We start from the raw sequence: 16,872 nt of genomic DNA on the forward strand, positions 1-16,872 counted from the left end.
AGGACTAAACGTTTATATGCGTGTCAGGTATTCTTGTACTTCATGAATCTGTGATCCAAGATTTAACTATGTAATTGTATATAGCAAAGTAATTATAGCTGTTATAAAGTGTATATTTAACTGAACAAGTTGCTGTCAGAAAAAGGCAGTAGTTTCATACAAGTGAAAAAGCAGGAAAGCAGACATACTGCTAGCGTGCTCTGGTGTTTCATCAGGACACCTGTAAGGGTTGATGAAGTATTTTGTAACAAATAGCAGAGGATGCTATCAACTGACAAGCTATTTCTCTTACCTTTACTCTCACTGTGACAGTAGCGAGACCAGGAGGCATAGTGCCCTTGCTATCGAAGGCTTCCACAAGAAAGGTGAAGGTTGCGTCTGTGTCAGAGAATGATTCATAATCCAAGGACTTCAAAAGCGATAACTCGCCTGTATACTTGTTCAGTGCAAAATACTGTAGTGCTTCCTGCGTCCGTATTCGATAGTTAACATCGGAACCAAGATCAACATCCTTCGCCTAGAGCATGCCATACAGAAAACCCCCCCATTTTAACCAAACAAAATCCATTTTCACAAAAAAACCCTACTAGATTTAAAGAACATAAAAAAGGAAACTACTGCAAACAACTTAAGTTCCGTTACATTATTCTAATAGTATTAGATGTACGTAATACTATTGTGCAAACACGAGGTAGACAAATCCACTTAAGGTTATAAAATCCAGATACCTGCCATGGCAAATGAGCACAGTATTCTGGGCAACAGTCACTGGAAACTCAGTCTGTTCTCGTTCTCTTCCCTGCTATTGGCCACTGCCAGGGAGAGGATGCTGGGCTAAGCAGACATTTGATCTCACCCCATATGACAGCACGGATGTTTTTATTTCATACCAGTATTTAGACAAAGAATATTAATTTTCATCAGGATAAGGAGTATTATGTGGTTGCTCCATCTGTAATTTGACATTAGATTTATCTGCAGTCAGGTTCAGAGAAAACCATTCTTGTTGAAATTGTCTCAGGACAGATTCTTCTCATTAAAGGATGCTGACCAAAACATCGGGAGAATACATAGACTGCTTGCGGGAAGTGCATCTCAGGCGTCTTTAGAGATCTAGCTCATCCTTGAACAATTAACTCTCACTTGTCTGAGTATCTTTTATAGTCAGTGAAGAGAAGACAACACCTCCAGGTGTTCACTTCACTTATCCAGCTCCACTTCACTTATCCAGTACTCCAGCTATCCTAGATGATGATCTTGGTATTGGATGAATTGCTTCTGGAAGCAACTATTTGTCTCCATTAATCATAATGTGAGGTTAGACAGCCAGGTTTGACTTAAATGTCTAAATCAGTTGAGATAAAGCTCTCTTTTGCTACTAATGCAAACAGGTAGAAGCAGTATGATGAGCTTTCAAAAACAAATCAAAAGCACTTTAAATGTATAAAACAATATTCCAAAAAATGACAATAGTAGTGTAGGTTTTGTTGTTTGTTTGGTTTTTAATAATTGCTCTTATTTCCAAATGAACCTCAGCTTCGAAGTATTTTTATGTACCTGTCTAAAGTCATGCATTTTTCAGTCTGTTAAGTGTCATAGCTTCCCCCACTCAAGTTTGCTGTCTTTTACTGCAGTCTCACTGACAAGTAAGAACATGCTTAGTATTGCAGAACATTTACAAAACATCTTCTTCACTTTATAAAATGCTTTCTTACCTCTATTTGCAGGAAGACAGTGCCTGGGGGGAGATTTTCTGGCACGCAGACAGTGTAGGAAGCATTAGTAAAAACAGGGCTGTTGTCATCAATATCCAGCACCTTGATCACTAAAGTTAGCATTGAACGGCGAGGGTCCACAGCTCCGTCTGTTGCTTCAACAATAAGTTCATAATAGTCTCTTACTTCTCTGTTCAGTTTAACTGCTGTATAAATGCTACCATTTGATGTGATTCGGAAAAGATTGTTGAAGTTTGCCAAACTGTAATGAACTTGGCCATTAACACCAGCATCTGGGTCCGTAGCCTAAAGAAACAGAAAAAAGAACCATGTTTTAATGCACATTTTAAATACCTACAAGGGACATACCTACATGGGAGTAACAAGGTAAGCTAGGGTAATATCCAACAGGGTACTAATGCTTGTGTGGCTACTCAGCATTTCTTGTTTATGGCAGCTTGCCTCTCTCTGATATTGTGCTGAAGATAAAATATCCCACAGAAACAAATCTCTTCATTTGCAGTGACAGAAGGTAGGTTTACTGGATCCCAACTGGACTTCAGGAGAAAATACACATTTAGTTGTTCAGCCTTGGACAACTGTGTACATAAGCAGAAGACAAACTAGATGCTTTTAAAGTCAAGCCCTTAGATACTTCTAATGCTGAAGTATCTTCAGGGTTAGGTGGTGTCTGAGGGGAATTTTTGTTTTATACTGTTTGATTTAGGTGTTTCATTGCTGCTCAAATAATTATGGAGTACAGGCTTAGATGAAAGATGGATGCAGTCAGCAGATAGCTAGAATGCACACATTAGTTAGAAATTTTCATTTCTTTTTGACAAACATGACAAACATGTTTGTCACATTTCGTGATATTTTAATCATCAGTCTCTGAAGAGCTTAACTTTCTATAGTTTATCATGTTCTTCAAAACCAAATGTTATCACATTTCATCCTTATTCTTCTACACTCAGAAGAGGAAGATGATTGCAATAGAAAACTGTTTAGGTTTTGTTCAGTTGGTATCTTTGTTCTCACACACTGAACTAAGTCTCAAATTTCAGTATCAGCCAAATAATTCTTGCTATTACATAACTGCCCTTATAGAGAGGGACAAAATTCATATGTTTTTCCTAGAGCTACCAGGCCCTCAACATAGTCTGAATACTCACCTGCTATTTTGCCTCCTCTTAATTAAATTATGGCATGATGAATAAGGTTATGTAAATTAAACAAAGAGCATTCTGTGAGCAAGGTATTTTCATTTATTTGACTTTATAAATAAGGCTACAGACATCTGGGAAAATTAATAAGAGACTTTCATGTTTTGATATCAGAACAATTGTCAGAAAGTTTCCATGAATGTTTAATTCTGGTGAAAGTATTAATTGTAAGACTTTGTAATGAAACCATTTATCTTCCCAGAAATCAATTAAGAGTTAATTAAAATTGTTAGTAAGAAAAATTTGACTGTGCCTTCCCTCTGCACTACATCAATGCGCCAAGCAGTAATGGCTACAACTTCATAATGACCAGTCTATGGATAACACATCCTTTTAATCGACATCTTTCAATGTATGGTTGATTTGCTTAGTTTACAATCAATTCTATTTCCTCTGCAGAAATAACTGATTTGGGGCAGAAAGACCTCCTAGATGACATACTGGAAAACCATCAGAAAGCTTCTCAAGGAGAAAAGTTTAAAGTATACAGTAACAGACACTTAGCCCAACAGAAAGAAAAGCAAAGTATAGGAATGCAGAGTAAGTTGCAGAGCTTCTGGAAAAGACACTAACAGCAAGATTCACTTTCATAAGACTTAATGTCCAACACATGCATGAGGTCAGTCCTCATACTTAGCCTCTAATTTAAGCCAAAGCCATATTATAGCAATTAAATTGATACTAAACATCTGGAGTTAAAAACCAAACAAAAAAACCCACCAAAATCTCTAACAGTAATCTGAAATACTACTACCATTGGGAACTATGAGAATAAACCAGGTAACATTTTTATTTAAGATTAATTTGGAAGTATGTTTTTGAATAGACAAACTTATTTTTTTAGGAAAGTAAATTAAAATTATTTTCAAATATATGGCAGGCTTTGCAATTTGGTTCCTAAAAACATGACTATGTATGTTGTAAGCTCATTTGTGTACAACCTTGGTCATAAACATCTTTTCCACATTCTGCAGGACTGATTTGTTTCCATGCAGAGTAGCAGGCAAATCATCATTGTTAAATCCAATTAAACTAATTGTTATAATACCACCATAACACTGGTGAGAAGTCAACCAAAGACATGTGAAGACAAGCATTAGCTCTGTGCATTTTTACATATCTTAGTCCTGTGCTTCCACAGCACAGGGCAAATTCAGATTTCAGAAGGATGCTCTGACTGAGCCCTCAAACAGAAGTTTGCTGCACTTTGTCCACTAAAATTTCTACCATATGGATTCTCAAATTATCTATTAGACAAAAAAATCATCTTTTCTCCAAGCATCCTTCTCTATCTGTGGCATTACACCAGAGACAACTACTGCCTATTTACAAACCCCATTGCTTGAGCAACACTTCGTGTTACCCATCTTTGATGAACACCATGCAGAAGCACAGCCACTGAGGAGAAGAGCAAAGCTGAGAAGTTACAAGTACGAGCACTGTCCAACCTACCTACAGCTGGCTTTGCAACCCTTAGAGATGTGGAAAGGCCAGAATGTCATAGCTGGTGGCTGCCAAGCCCATGCCAGGGGCTGCCTTCTCCTGCCCAGACTCCCCTATCACACAGCAGAGGGGCTTTTATATCCCATAACAGCCCCTCCCTGTCCTACTGTGGTCTCCCCACAGCCTGTAGGGGAATCTGCTCCAGCACCTGAAGCTCCTCTTTCCTCCTCAGTGCTTGCAGGGCTGTTCCTCACTGCCAGGAGGAGTTTCGCCCTTTCTTAATTCTGTTTCCCAGAGGCACCACCAGAACCACTGATGGGCTCAGCTGTGCCCTGTGGGGGCCATTGGAACCAGCTGGAACAGGTTGGAACGAGCTGTGCCTGACTTCTCCCCACAGAGACCCCTCAGTCCCAATGCCAGCCCTGGGCAACCCATGCACATGTATATATGTCCAAAACTGAAGTGCAGGTTTTTAAAGAATGAAAATGCATTTTATTGTGAAAAAAGCTTTAAGAAAATGCTATTAATTTTACCAAATTAGATCAGGTTTACAGTTTAAGATCTCTATTAATTAACATTTTATCACTATAAACTTGAAAAGAGATAATGTACTCTTTATGGATATGACAGAAAAAGAGTTCAATCTGATTTCTGAAAAAATCCTATCTCAGGGGTATACAAAATTAACTCTTTCCACATGGAAATAATTTCACAGAGCCTCTTGGAGCCTGTGGGCAGCAGCTCCATGGAGAAGTCTTTGAAGGACTTGCTGGTGGCATGGTTACTATCTGTTCCTGTTTGCAGCTATTGCTTTGTATCAAAATAGATTACTTCAATTCATCCCCCCACTCTGTCACTGACAGGTACAAGCTGGCATGCATGTATTACAAGCTTCAACCGGAAGGTAAAGAAAGAGGAGGTCTGCACAACGAGGAGCTGGGCTTTCAGAAAGTCCTGCTTCAAAAATCAGCCCTGCTTGAACTTATCACTAACCTTAAAACAGAAGCCAGCAACATCCCAATAAATTTAATATGATTTGCTCATTACCAACGCTGAGATGAATTACCTGGGTATACAGTTACCAGAGGTGGAGAGAATCATAGAATCATTTAGGTTGGAAAACACCTTTAAGTTCAAGTGCAACCATTAACCTAGCACTGCCAAGTCCACCACTAAACCATGTCCCTAAGTACCACGTCTACATGTCTTTTAAATACCTCCAGGGATGGTGACTCAACCACCTCTCTGGGCAGCCTGTTCCAATGCTTGACCACCCTTTCAGTAAAGAAGTTTTTCCTAATATCCAGTCTAAACCTCCCCTGGCGCAACTTGAGGCCATTTCCTCTCCTCCTATCACTAGTTACTTGGAAGAAGAGACCAACACACAACTCTCTACAACCTCCTTTCAGGTAGTTGTAGAGAGCAATAAGGTCTCCCCTGAGCCTCCTTTTCTCCAGGCTATACAACCCCAGTTCCTTCAGCCGCTCCTCATAAGGCTTGTTCTCCAGACCCTTCACCAGCTTCGTTTCCCTTCTCTGGACACACTCTAGCAACAAAATGTCCTTCTTGTACCGAGGGGCCCAAAACTGAACACAGTATTCGAGGTGCGGCCTCACCAGTGCTGAGTACAGGGGGATGATCACTTCCCTACTCCTGCTGGCGACACTATTCTGATACAAGCTAGGATGCTATTAGCCTTCTTGGCCACCTGGGCACACTGCTGGCTGTCAACCAACACCCTCAGGTCCTTTTCCGCCAGGCAGCTTTCCAGCCACTCTTCCCCAGGCCTGTGGCATTGCATGGGTTTGTTGTGACCCAAGTGCAGGACCTGGCACTTAGCCTTGTTGAATCTCACATAGCAGCCAGTTCCCTTGTCTGTTTTCAGCTATAGCAATGAGATACAAATCACAGATATTATTTTTCTCTGGGCTACACCAACATTCTTAATAATTTCTTCTATTAGGTAAGGTCCATTAGGAGTAAAAAAGATCAAGGCAAACACTGAGCACAAAATTGGCCAGATTTCTTTCTATTCCCCATAGTGCAGTCTCTGTCTCACCCTAGCTTCAAATCCCTACACATCTGATCTTGCGTAAGATACGTGCAGAACACATTTCCCCCCCCTACGATAAGCCACAGCTGTCAAAGTTGAGGCAGCAGAAGTGATAATCCACATTTCCAAAGATGAACACTCACTCTTTCCCCGCCACAGTGGGATGTCAAGACCAGACAAGTGAAGAAAGAACACACTCATTTCTGCCTTGTTTTCCTGCTAGAAGACTTTTTGATCACATCCAGGCCTAACCCAAGTCCTCCTTCCCCTCATCCCTACAGTCTCAAAAAGAAGGAAAGTATCAGTTCAAGTGAGCGTAGAGGCAGAGCTGGGTAACAAGCAAGAGAGCAAAGGAGCCTGAGGCACTCTCAGCCTTCACATGAGCACTACTGCAACACCTGAGTTTCCACTCATCATATTACCCCAAAATCTGCCAGTGCATTCTGGTGTTTGTTCACTTGCAGTCACATGCAATACACTTGGTAAATCTGGATAGGAAACTAAGCTGATTTTGCTATTCTGGGTAAAAGAAAAATTCGGAACAATCCCTCTGCATGCTCAGAGGTTTTCCTCTGTTCTTATTCAAACTGGTTCAAGCAGCCTGTTAGGCAAATTTACTACACCAGTGTTACACAACTGAAGGCCTCATAAATTCACTTAAGTCAACGTGGCCTAACCAAAGGGGATTTTGTCAGGATAGAGGAGCCTGCTTTACATAGGTCTAAGGTAATTTATTTTCTTTAAACCGAGAGCATCTGCAGGAGTATAAATTAAGACTTAAGAAAAGAAACAAAACAATCCCCTGATGACTGGCTCCTCTCGCCAATGCTGCAAGAGACGCAGAAAGATGAGATGCATGTTTCTACCTCTCCCATCTCATTATGTTTATCCAGAATTAGGAAAAGCATGTTCCTCTGAAAAGCCTCTAGTAACTACTGCTGTTATTCTAGTAACTCCTCAGATCTACATGACTACTCTCATTTCCACCTCTCACGTGGCTACCTTATAAAGTGCTGTATGATAAGACAAACCTGGAAACCTAGGAATATAAATGAATTATTACTTTATTTCCCAGAAAATATGTCCCACATTTACTGGAGATACCATAATCTACAAGTTGATATAGCCTTTATCTGTTGTGGTAAGTTTAAATTTGCATTACCAACTATGCTTCAACATTACTAAGAAACCTTCATTAATACAAACCAACAGTGTTCCAGAATAACAAATTATCTTCCTTTGCCTCAAACAGCTTGAAAATACAATTCTGGGAGATCTGAATTACCAAAATATCTCTTGAAGGATCATTAACTCTGAAATATAATGACAAGTGCTTAAATGTCAACAATATTAATTATATAATTATCATTCTTTTCAAAAGAAACCTCCTACTAGCAACCACAACTCTTGCTCACAATGGGTGACAACAGGATTTAAGCAGGTTAATTGAGGGTTTATGCTCGGACTGCTGGAGCTGGAAAACAGCAAAATAAGGCAGTGGGTTGTTATTCATACTTGCCTATAAAGCAGAGGCAAACATGACAGGTATCTCCTCATTAAACCTGCAAGATGAAACACTTCTTAGGGACCACTTCACCACCAACCCAACTTCCTCCAGATTAAATTTTCCTTCAGGTCTTCTTCAGGGACAGAAATTCCCCATGATCCATACCCACCCCAACAAAAGCTCTTGATCTCTGACAGCCTCTCCAGTATTCCAGCAAACACTGCAGCTCAAAGGAGGGATGGAAATTGTGCTGGAGGATACAAAAGATGCTGTTGGTGGGAGTTGGGTTGTTTTCATGGATGATAACATGATTTTTTTATTATTATGGGTTTAATGGGTTTATTATTATGAGTTTAATTTTTTATTGCCCCTCAATTGTGTCAAATAGCAAATCAAGTGTGGGTGGGAGTGCTAAATTGGATTTTGTACTTGTTTTTCAGGGAGGTTACTGTTTGTGCTTGTAGGACAAAATTAACATCTCCCAGATGCAGTAGGAGGCCACAGATATTTGAAACTTTTCTGACCTCTTGATATTTATTTAAAAATATTTTAAAGGAGGGAAAATAGTCATCCATAAAAGCTTGGAATTTTTCTTCTTCCCTATATTTCAGAAAGGCTTTTCCTCTCTTTCATTTCTTTTTGCCTGCTTTTACACAGTCTTTCATTTCTCTATTTCATTCATTACGTGCTCTAAGCAAAGGAAAACAGTAGAAGGTACCAACAGTTTTGAAAGATTCCTGTCAGCTGGACTCAAAATAATGTCAAAAGAAGTAAGGAAACAAGGAAATAATTTTGTCTTCCCAGTGTTGTCAGCAGTTTCGCACACACTTTTCTCTTGTTTCATGCAGTTAGAGTAATAAATCATGCTCCTAAACATACATGGCATCGCTGTATGCCCATTACAGATAGTTGCAATACTCCCTTAGGCAATGCAGCCCAAAAACTACAAGAGTTCATTTCTAGAGAACTTCCTACAAAGCTGACATTAAATTACATTATTCATATAAAGAAAAAAAAAATTCTTTTACAGCCTTGCAGGATTAGAGGACTGCAGGTTTTGTACAAGTTTCACATAAGAAATGATATTATGCTTTCATTCTGTGTTCATGCTCAACCGAAAGTATACAGAAGGCTTTCTAACTTACTTGATTCTGCTATATAATTTCTGACATGCCACGAAACTTAATGTTACACTGCAAAAAGAGACAGAGGCTTAGTTACAATGTGTGATAAATCTTAAATGTTCTGAATTATTGGCCTGCAAAAAAATGACTTGATGAAGAAAGATGATAGAAAGCATATACAATAAAATTGGACATTGTAATACCAAGGGGCAAATTCAGTGATCTGTCACTGGCTGGGGCAGTCCAATTGGGTGTAGCCGGCCAAAAAAAAATGGAGAGGCAAAAATGAAACTCAGAGGCAACACCCTCAAATTTTCGCTATCTTGAAATTTCAAGGCAACTCCTACTTCTTTAAGAGAACAAACTAATGCCCTACACACAGGCTTTTGAAAAACACTACAGGTTTTGTGTATATCCTCCAGGAACTTTTGGAAAGAAAAAGTATCTTATTGAACTACCCAGTCATACCACCTTATAATTTTTCTCATAACTACACTTAGAGAAATTTGTTAGCGTAAAGGTAGCACATGGTAAAATTTTCAAATACTGACATTTTAGCCATTATATAAGATGGGAAAACCTTTGATAATTTCATAGTCAATGCTAATTCCAGTGCATCTGGGGGGGTTAGATCAGAAACCAATTAAAAGTGACTCTAAATAAAACTACACAGTAAGAACAGTTAAATACTACAAGCAAATATAAATTAAAATAAATGAAAATCGGAAAGCTCATGGCTACAACACCATGATTTAATGGACTGGTGAACCTCCTACAAAAGTTAATCACATTGTAGCACTTAAAAATAGACAAGCTTTCTTTACTCTGGCACACAACCAAATCTTATATTTAGAGACTTGCACTGTCTGTTTTTACTTGAAAGATGATTAGAAATTTTGCTTTTATGATGAGTATGTTCTTTGGCAATGATATGATCACGCAATTCAGAGATTAATCCAATGAATATATATACTAGCAAAAATAAAAACCAAAGCTTTCTAAATCAAAGTTGAAATATATTTATATTGTTTAAAATCTCCACATTTAGCTGGGCTCCCAAACATTTCTGTAATATGTTAATCCATGTTAAAGTTATTTTTGTAATTTCTCTAGACTGCTGGCTCTCCTCATAAGCCCACCTAATTAGACAACATTAGAATTAGAATCCAAGCTGGAACATAACAGCCAACATTTGGATTTGAAACTACTTATCTCACTGGCCAGACTCTTAAAACACTCTTCGTTGTGTTCTGTTGTCTTCTCTTGTTCACAGAAGAATACTTAAAGGAAATTAGTTTTCTTAAATCACTTACAGATATCGAGGCCACAACGTTTGAATATTAGAAAAAAGTTAGACACCTGACATGTATCACAAGAAAACTCCCCAACTTCTCCTTCTACCAGGCAGTCTTCAAAAAAGGAATCACTAATCTAGACAATTGTTCAAGTCACAGAACACCTATAATGAGAGACTGCAGTCAAAAGGTAGCAGGCCCAATATAAACCACTCTAATTTATAAGCTCAGGAAAACCATAGTTTCTTAGGCTAGTGACAGAAATCTCAACAGCCAAATCTAAACAAACAGAATCAGCCATCAAAATACTAAATAAACGTGTATTAGAGACATGAAAACACTGATTCAGAAGATTTAGTATGGCATCAGGCTCAAACAGATGAAAGGGCTTAAAAACCACACTGGGATGCAAGGTGTCAGACTGGCAAAACCAAGAATTCCTTTAATACAAAAATCCCTGGACTCTCAATGATCAACTGCTGTGAACATGAAAGTGATTGAAATGCTCCTCTGAAAAAAGTATCAAAATTTCCACTGCATTAAAGCAGAAATGTTATTATTCTGAAGACAAAAATGTAAATTAATGCATGAACATAATATTGGAAACAGGAAAGACAAGACCACAGCTCTCAGCTCTTGAAATCCATTTAGTTTAAAAAGTCACCCCATTTACCATGTTATGGGTGGCAAGGAGCTTTTTAAACCTATTTGATCTGAGTCTTAAGCTCACCTAAGTTCAAGGAACTGCTGTAAAGCAGAGGGAGCGTGGCTGCAGCCACATGCTGTGAAATACCCTCCAGGAATTATACATTAGCTAATTATACATAAGCTAATCCTGCCTAGCACTGCTGGTCTAAGATGAAAAAAAACTGCACAAATCTACGACCACAACTACTATTTCTTCTCATGCCACAGATTTGGACTTGAAACCGTGACATCTATCCTGTTTTAAGAGGCTGAAGGAATTTGCTTGTTAACAAACAGGTGAAAATCCACCTAGAAGCACATGGGACAACCATATTGACTTCAGCAATGGCTGTCATTTCATTTCTTCTCACTGTCTAAGTATAGATGCAGCATTTAATAATTATTATGACAGCTAATTATAAAATCTGAGAAACTATAAGGGGGAAGAAAGATAAAATTAAGTTAAAATATATAGTGATCACTATTCATAGAAGTTACCATTTTCTGTATTTCTCATCCTTCTTACATATCCCCTTCCAGGTCAGAAAGAAGATATTCCCCAAGACTTATCATTTTGATGAAAGCAAGGAGCATACCATTTAGCTTAAACCAAAAGCAAATCCCAACACCTTTTCTGTACACAACTTTAAGCAGTGTTCAGCCAAGCTGACATGAGCATGCCCTATCATGCGCATGCAAAAGATTAAAGGCAGACTCTGTGGATGCAGTGATTCAGAGAAGCTGCAATTCTTCCACCTTGATCAGGTATTAGGGACTGACAAAACTGATATGGGCTGGGCAAGAAGCAAGAGTAAAAGCACTTGCAACAGGACTTGAGCACATCCATGCCCTATTGGAAATACTCTCCCCTCTGCACGTCTTGTCTGACATGAAACTATGAAAGTCTTTATGTCACCAGCATCTCTATGAGGATCTTAAGGGAGACAGTACTGAAAGCCTTACTAAAGGCCTCTCTAACCTACCATGTAGACAACTTTCTTAATAAGCATGCAAGGAAATGAATCCACAAAGGTCCTATCAAAATGACCTTGTGATGATCCAATCACTTATAAGAAACTACATGGAAGTTACAGTAATGAGCACAAACAGAAACTCAAGAATAACAGTTTATGAGCTATTTTGCACTGGAAAGTCACACCTCATTCCTACACACATAGACACTGCATAGTCGTGCCACTAAATGGTAACAGATAGTGATACAGATGCACACATTGCAATCAAATACAAAAGTCTGAATTTCCTCTAGTTGTGGTTCATCTGCCATGTTACGATTCTCCAATTTTAGATTCTGATTAATTTTTTTATGCATTCTGATTTTAAAATCCTAGCTGTTCATATTGCGTTTACATTTATTAGATGAATTTGAAATACGTTGTTAGGTAATGCATTATGTAGCGAGCGGCAGTCATGGACTCACTCTGGGTATTTGAGATTTACTTCAGAGGCTGCGATTTTACTTTTTCCCAAAGGCTTAATTCCTTTCCCTCATAGACTATCCTCTCCTGCCAATAAATCTCCCTTTTTTCCCGGTCTTGTCCTTTTTTCTCCACCTCTAATTTTCCTACAAGTTGTCTAAAGGTACAGGAAACCTGAGAATTTCATATCAGAAGCTGGTATTTTTAATACAGATAAGGTGTAATCTACAATGCAGGTTGTGGGAAATCATATGCTGTTCTATGAGCCTTCCCACAGAAAACTTGACAATGGTGATTTAGGTAAAGCCAGATTCCTTTCTAAACTTTTTACAACAAAATCTTTTAATGTAATACCTCATCAGCATTTGAAGCAGTTTTCCTGTGTACAGAAACACAGAATCATATAATTGTAAGGGATCTCCAGAGGTCATTTTGTCCCACACAAAAAAGCCTTACCAACATCTGTGGAATTTCACAGAATCAAAGAAACATTAAGGTTGGAAAAGACCTCTAAGATCATCTAGTCTAACTGTCCACTCAACACTTCCATGCCTACTAAACCATGTCCCGAAATGCCACATCTACACATTTTTTTTACTCCTCCAGGGATGGTGACTCCACCACCTCTCTGGGCAGCCTGTTCCAATGCTTGATAACCCTTTCAGTAAAGAAGTTTTTCCTAATATCCAATCTAAACCTCTCCTGACGCAACTTGAGGCCATTTCCTCTCGTCCTATTGCTTGTAACTTGGAAGAAGAGACTGACACCCACCTCACTACAACCTCCTTTCAGGTAGAGAGCGATTAAGGTCTCCCCTCAGCCTCCACTCCTCCAGACTAAACAACCCCAGTTCCTTCAGCCACTCCTCATAAGACTTGATCGCCAGACCCTTCACCAGCTTCGTTGCCCTTCTCTAAACATGCTCCAGCAACAAGATGTCCTTCTTGTAGTGAGGGGCCCAAAACTGAACACAGTATTCGAGGTGCAGCCTCACCAGTGCCGAGTACAGGGGCATGATCACTTCCCTAGTCCTGCTGGCCACACTATTCCTGATACAAGCCAGGATACTGTTGGCTTTCTTGGCCACCTGGGCACACTGCTGGCTCATATTCAGCCGGCTGTCAACCAACACTCCCAGGTCCTTTTCTGCTGGGCAGCTTTCCGGCCACTCTTCCCCAAGCCTGTGGCGTTGCATGGGGTGGTTGTGACCAAAGTGCAGGACCAGACACTTGGTCTTGTTAAACCTCATACAATTGACCTCGGCCCATCGATCCAGCCTGTCCAGGTCCCTCTGCAGAGCCTTCCTACCCTCAAGCAGATCGACACTCCCACCCAATTTGTTGTCATCTGCAAACTTACTGAGGGCGCACTCAATCCCCTCATCCAGATCATGGATTAAGATATTAAACAAGACTGGCCCCAAAACTGAGCCCTGGGGAACACCGCTTGTGACCGGCTGCCAACTGGTTTTAACTCCGTTCACCACAACTCTCTGGGCTCGGCCATCCAGCCAATTTTTTACTCAGCGAAGAGTACACCTGCCTAAGCCATGAGCCACCAGCTTCTCTAGGAGAATGCTGTGGGAAACAGTGTCAAAGGCTTTACTAAAGTCCAGGTAGGTAACATCTGCAGCTTTTTCCTCATCCCCTAGGCGGGTCACCTGGTCATAAAAGGAGATCAGGTTGGTCAAGCAGGATCTGCCTTTCCTGAACCCATGCTGGCTGGGCTTGATCCCCTGGTTGGCCTGCACATGCCTGTTGAGCACACTCAAGATGAACCGCTCCATAATTTTCCCTGGTACCGAGGTCAGGCTGACAGGCCTGTAGTTCCCCGGGTCCTCCTTCCAGCCCTTCTTGTAGATGGGTGTCACACTGGCAAGCCTCCAGTCACCTGGGACCTCCCCTGTTAACCAGGTCTGCTGGTAAATGATGGAGAGTGGCTTGGCAAGCTCCTCCACCAGCTCCCTCAGTACTCTCAGGTGGATCCCATCTGGCCCCATAGACTTGTGAGTGTCCAGGTGGCATAGCAGGTCGTTAACTGCTTCCTCCTGGATTATGGGGGGTTTATTTTGCTCTCTGTCCCTGTCTTCCAGCTCAGGGGGCTGAATTCCCTGGGGATAACTGGTCTGACTATTAAAGACTGAGGCAAAGAAGGCATTAAGTACCTCAGCCTTTTCCTCATCCTTGGTGGCAATGTTCCCCCCCGCATCCAATAAAGGAGGGAGATTCTCCTTGTCTCTCTTTTTGTTGTTAATGTATTTGTAAAAACATTTTTAAGTATCTCTTACAACAGTGGCCAGATGGAGTTCTAGCTGGGCTTTGGCCTTTCTGATCTCTGCATGACTTGATGACATCCCTGTACTCTTCTTGAGTTGCGTGCCCCTTCTTCCAAAAGTGATAAACTCTCCTTTTTTTCCTGAGTCTCAGCAAAAGCCCCCTGTTCAGCCAGGCTGGTCGTCTTCCCCGCCGGTTCGTCTTAGGGCACATGGGGACAGCCTGCTCCTGTGCCTTTAAGACTTCCTTCTGGAAGAATGCCCAGCCTTCCTGGACCCCCTTGCCCTTCAGGGCTGTCTCCCAAGGGACTCTCTCAACCGGTGTCCTGAACAGGCCAAAGCCTGCCCTCCAGAAGTCCATGGTAGTGGTTTTGCTCACCCCCCTCCTTATTTCGCCATGAATCGAGAACTCTATCATATCATGGTCGCTAAGCCCAAGACAGCCTCCAACCACCACATCTCCCACCAGTCCTTCTCTGTTTGTAAACAGCAGGTCAAGCGAGGCACCTCCCCTGCTAGGCTCACTTACCAGCTGTGTCAGCAAGTTATCTGCCACGCATTCCAGGAACCTCCTAGACTGTTTCCTCTCCGCTGTGCTGTATTTCCAGCAGACGTCCGGTAAGTTGAAGACCCCCATGAGAACAAGGGCTAGCGATTGTGGGACTCCTGCCAGCTGTTTACAGAATGCTTCATCTATCTCTTCATCCTGGTTGGGTGGTCTATAACAGACACCCAGCAGGATTATCTGCCTTGTTGGCCTTCCCCCTCATCCTTACCCATAAGCACTCGACCTTATCGTCATAATCGCTGAGTTGTACACAATCGAAACGCTCCCCTAACAGACAGAGCCACCCACCGCCTCTCCTTCCTTGCCTATCCCTTCTGAAGAGCTTATAGCCACCATTGCAGCACTCTAGTCATGAGAGTCATCCCACCACGTTTCTGTGATGGCGACTAAGTCATAGCTATCCTGCTGCACAATGGCTTCCAGCTCCTCCTGTTTGTTGCCCATGCTGCGTGCATTGGTGTAGATGCACTTGAGCTGGGCTATTGATTTCTCTCCCAACATTGGCATGCCACCCTTAGGCTCCTCTCTAGCGAGCCTGGTTACATCCCCTTCCCGCTTCAAACCTAGTTTAAAGCCCTCTCTATGAGCCCTGCCAACTCACGAGTGAGAATCCTTTTCCCCCTTTGAGACAGCTGAACTCCATCTGTCGCCAGCAGGCCCGGTGCCATGTAAACATCCCCATGATCAAAAAACCCCAAATTCCGCCCATGGCGCCAGCCTCTGAGCCACATGTTGAGCAGATGAGTTTCCCTGTTCCTTTTGGTATTCTTCCCTGCCACTGATGGGATTGAGAAAAACACTACCTGCGCTCCTGATCCCTCAACCAATCGCCCCAGTGCCCTGAAGTCCCTTTTGATTGCTTTTGGACTTCTCTCTGCAACCTCATCATACCCAACCTGCATAACCATTTAAACTGGGCTTTAAAAATCATGAGACTTGCAGGGTTTACCACCTTATGGTAGAAGCTTGTAAGAATTCATTGATATTCACAGACAGAAAGCTGTGTTAGGAAATTGGCATCATAATTACATTTCATTAGCATTCAAAAGTGACAGTTTGCTTCTTTACACAACACATCTAAAACACTTCTATACCATTAAAAGAAAATGTTTAGAATCAGTAGACTGGTGCCATATAGGCTGTCTTTGTCTCACTTACTTGTCTTACAGTTTTGCCTTGCTTTGTTCTGTAGTGGACAGGTGCTATTGGATATATACCACAGGTATGAATTTACATTTATTATGTAAATAGAAAAGTAAAAGATTTCCATTGTACAGCACAATCAAAGAAAGTCCTCCAAAGCTCACTTTTCCAATAGGTAGAATAGCTCCATCCTAAAGAGCAACTTACTTCAAGCATTTCTTTCCTCATTTAAAAAAAGCAGCAGAAGACAGAGGTATTACACACACAGTTTGCAAACCCCTTTCATTATTGGAGCTTATTTATACCATCTCCATTTTAGGGAAGATCTAAGGTCCAACATTACTTGAACATCTGATTAGGGGTTGGTTTGTCCACTGCCATGTAACTCTTTATCCATATTTTCCTT

The 16,872-nt window shown here is 41.0% G+C and overlaps 1 protein-coding gene across 4 annotated transcripts in view; it reads right to left on the reverse strand.

Moving 5' to 3' along the window:
• Positions 1-16,872, reverse strand: part of PCDH15 (protocadherin related 15) — a 378,762-nt gene that overhangs the window by 124,050 nt on the left and 237,840 nt on the right. For all 4 annotated transcript variants that reach the window (XM_072869959.1, XM_072869956.1, XM_072869957.1 and 1 more), the window contains exons 18-19: positions 1,716-2,021; positions 293-517 (exon numbers count right to left, since the gene is read on the reverse strand). In XM_072869959.1, coding sequence (XP_072726060.1) covers positions 293-517; positions 1,716-2,021 — 531 coding nt within the window. The remainder of the gene's footprint in view (positions 1-292; positions 518-1,715; positions 2,022-16,872) is intronic.

The sequence above is a fragment of the Ciconia boyciana genome, chromosome 8 (assembly GCF_034638445.1).
Source record: "Ciconia boyciana chromosome 8, ASM3463844v1, whole genome shotgun sequence".
Classification (NCBI taxonomy): Eukaryota; Metazoa; Chordata; class Aves; order Ciconiiformes; family Ciconiidae; genus Ciconia; species Ciconia boyciana.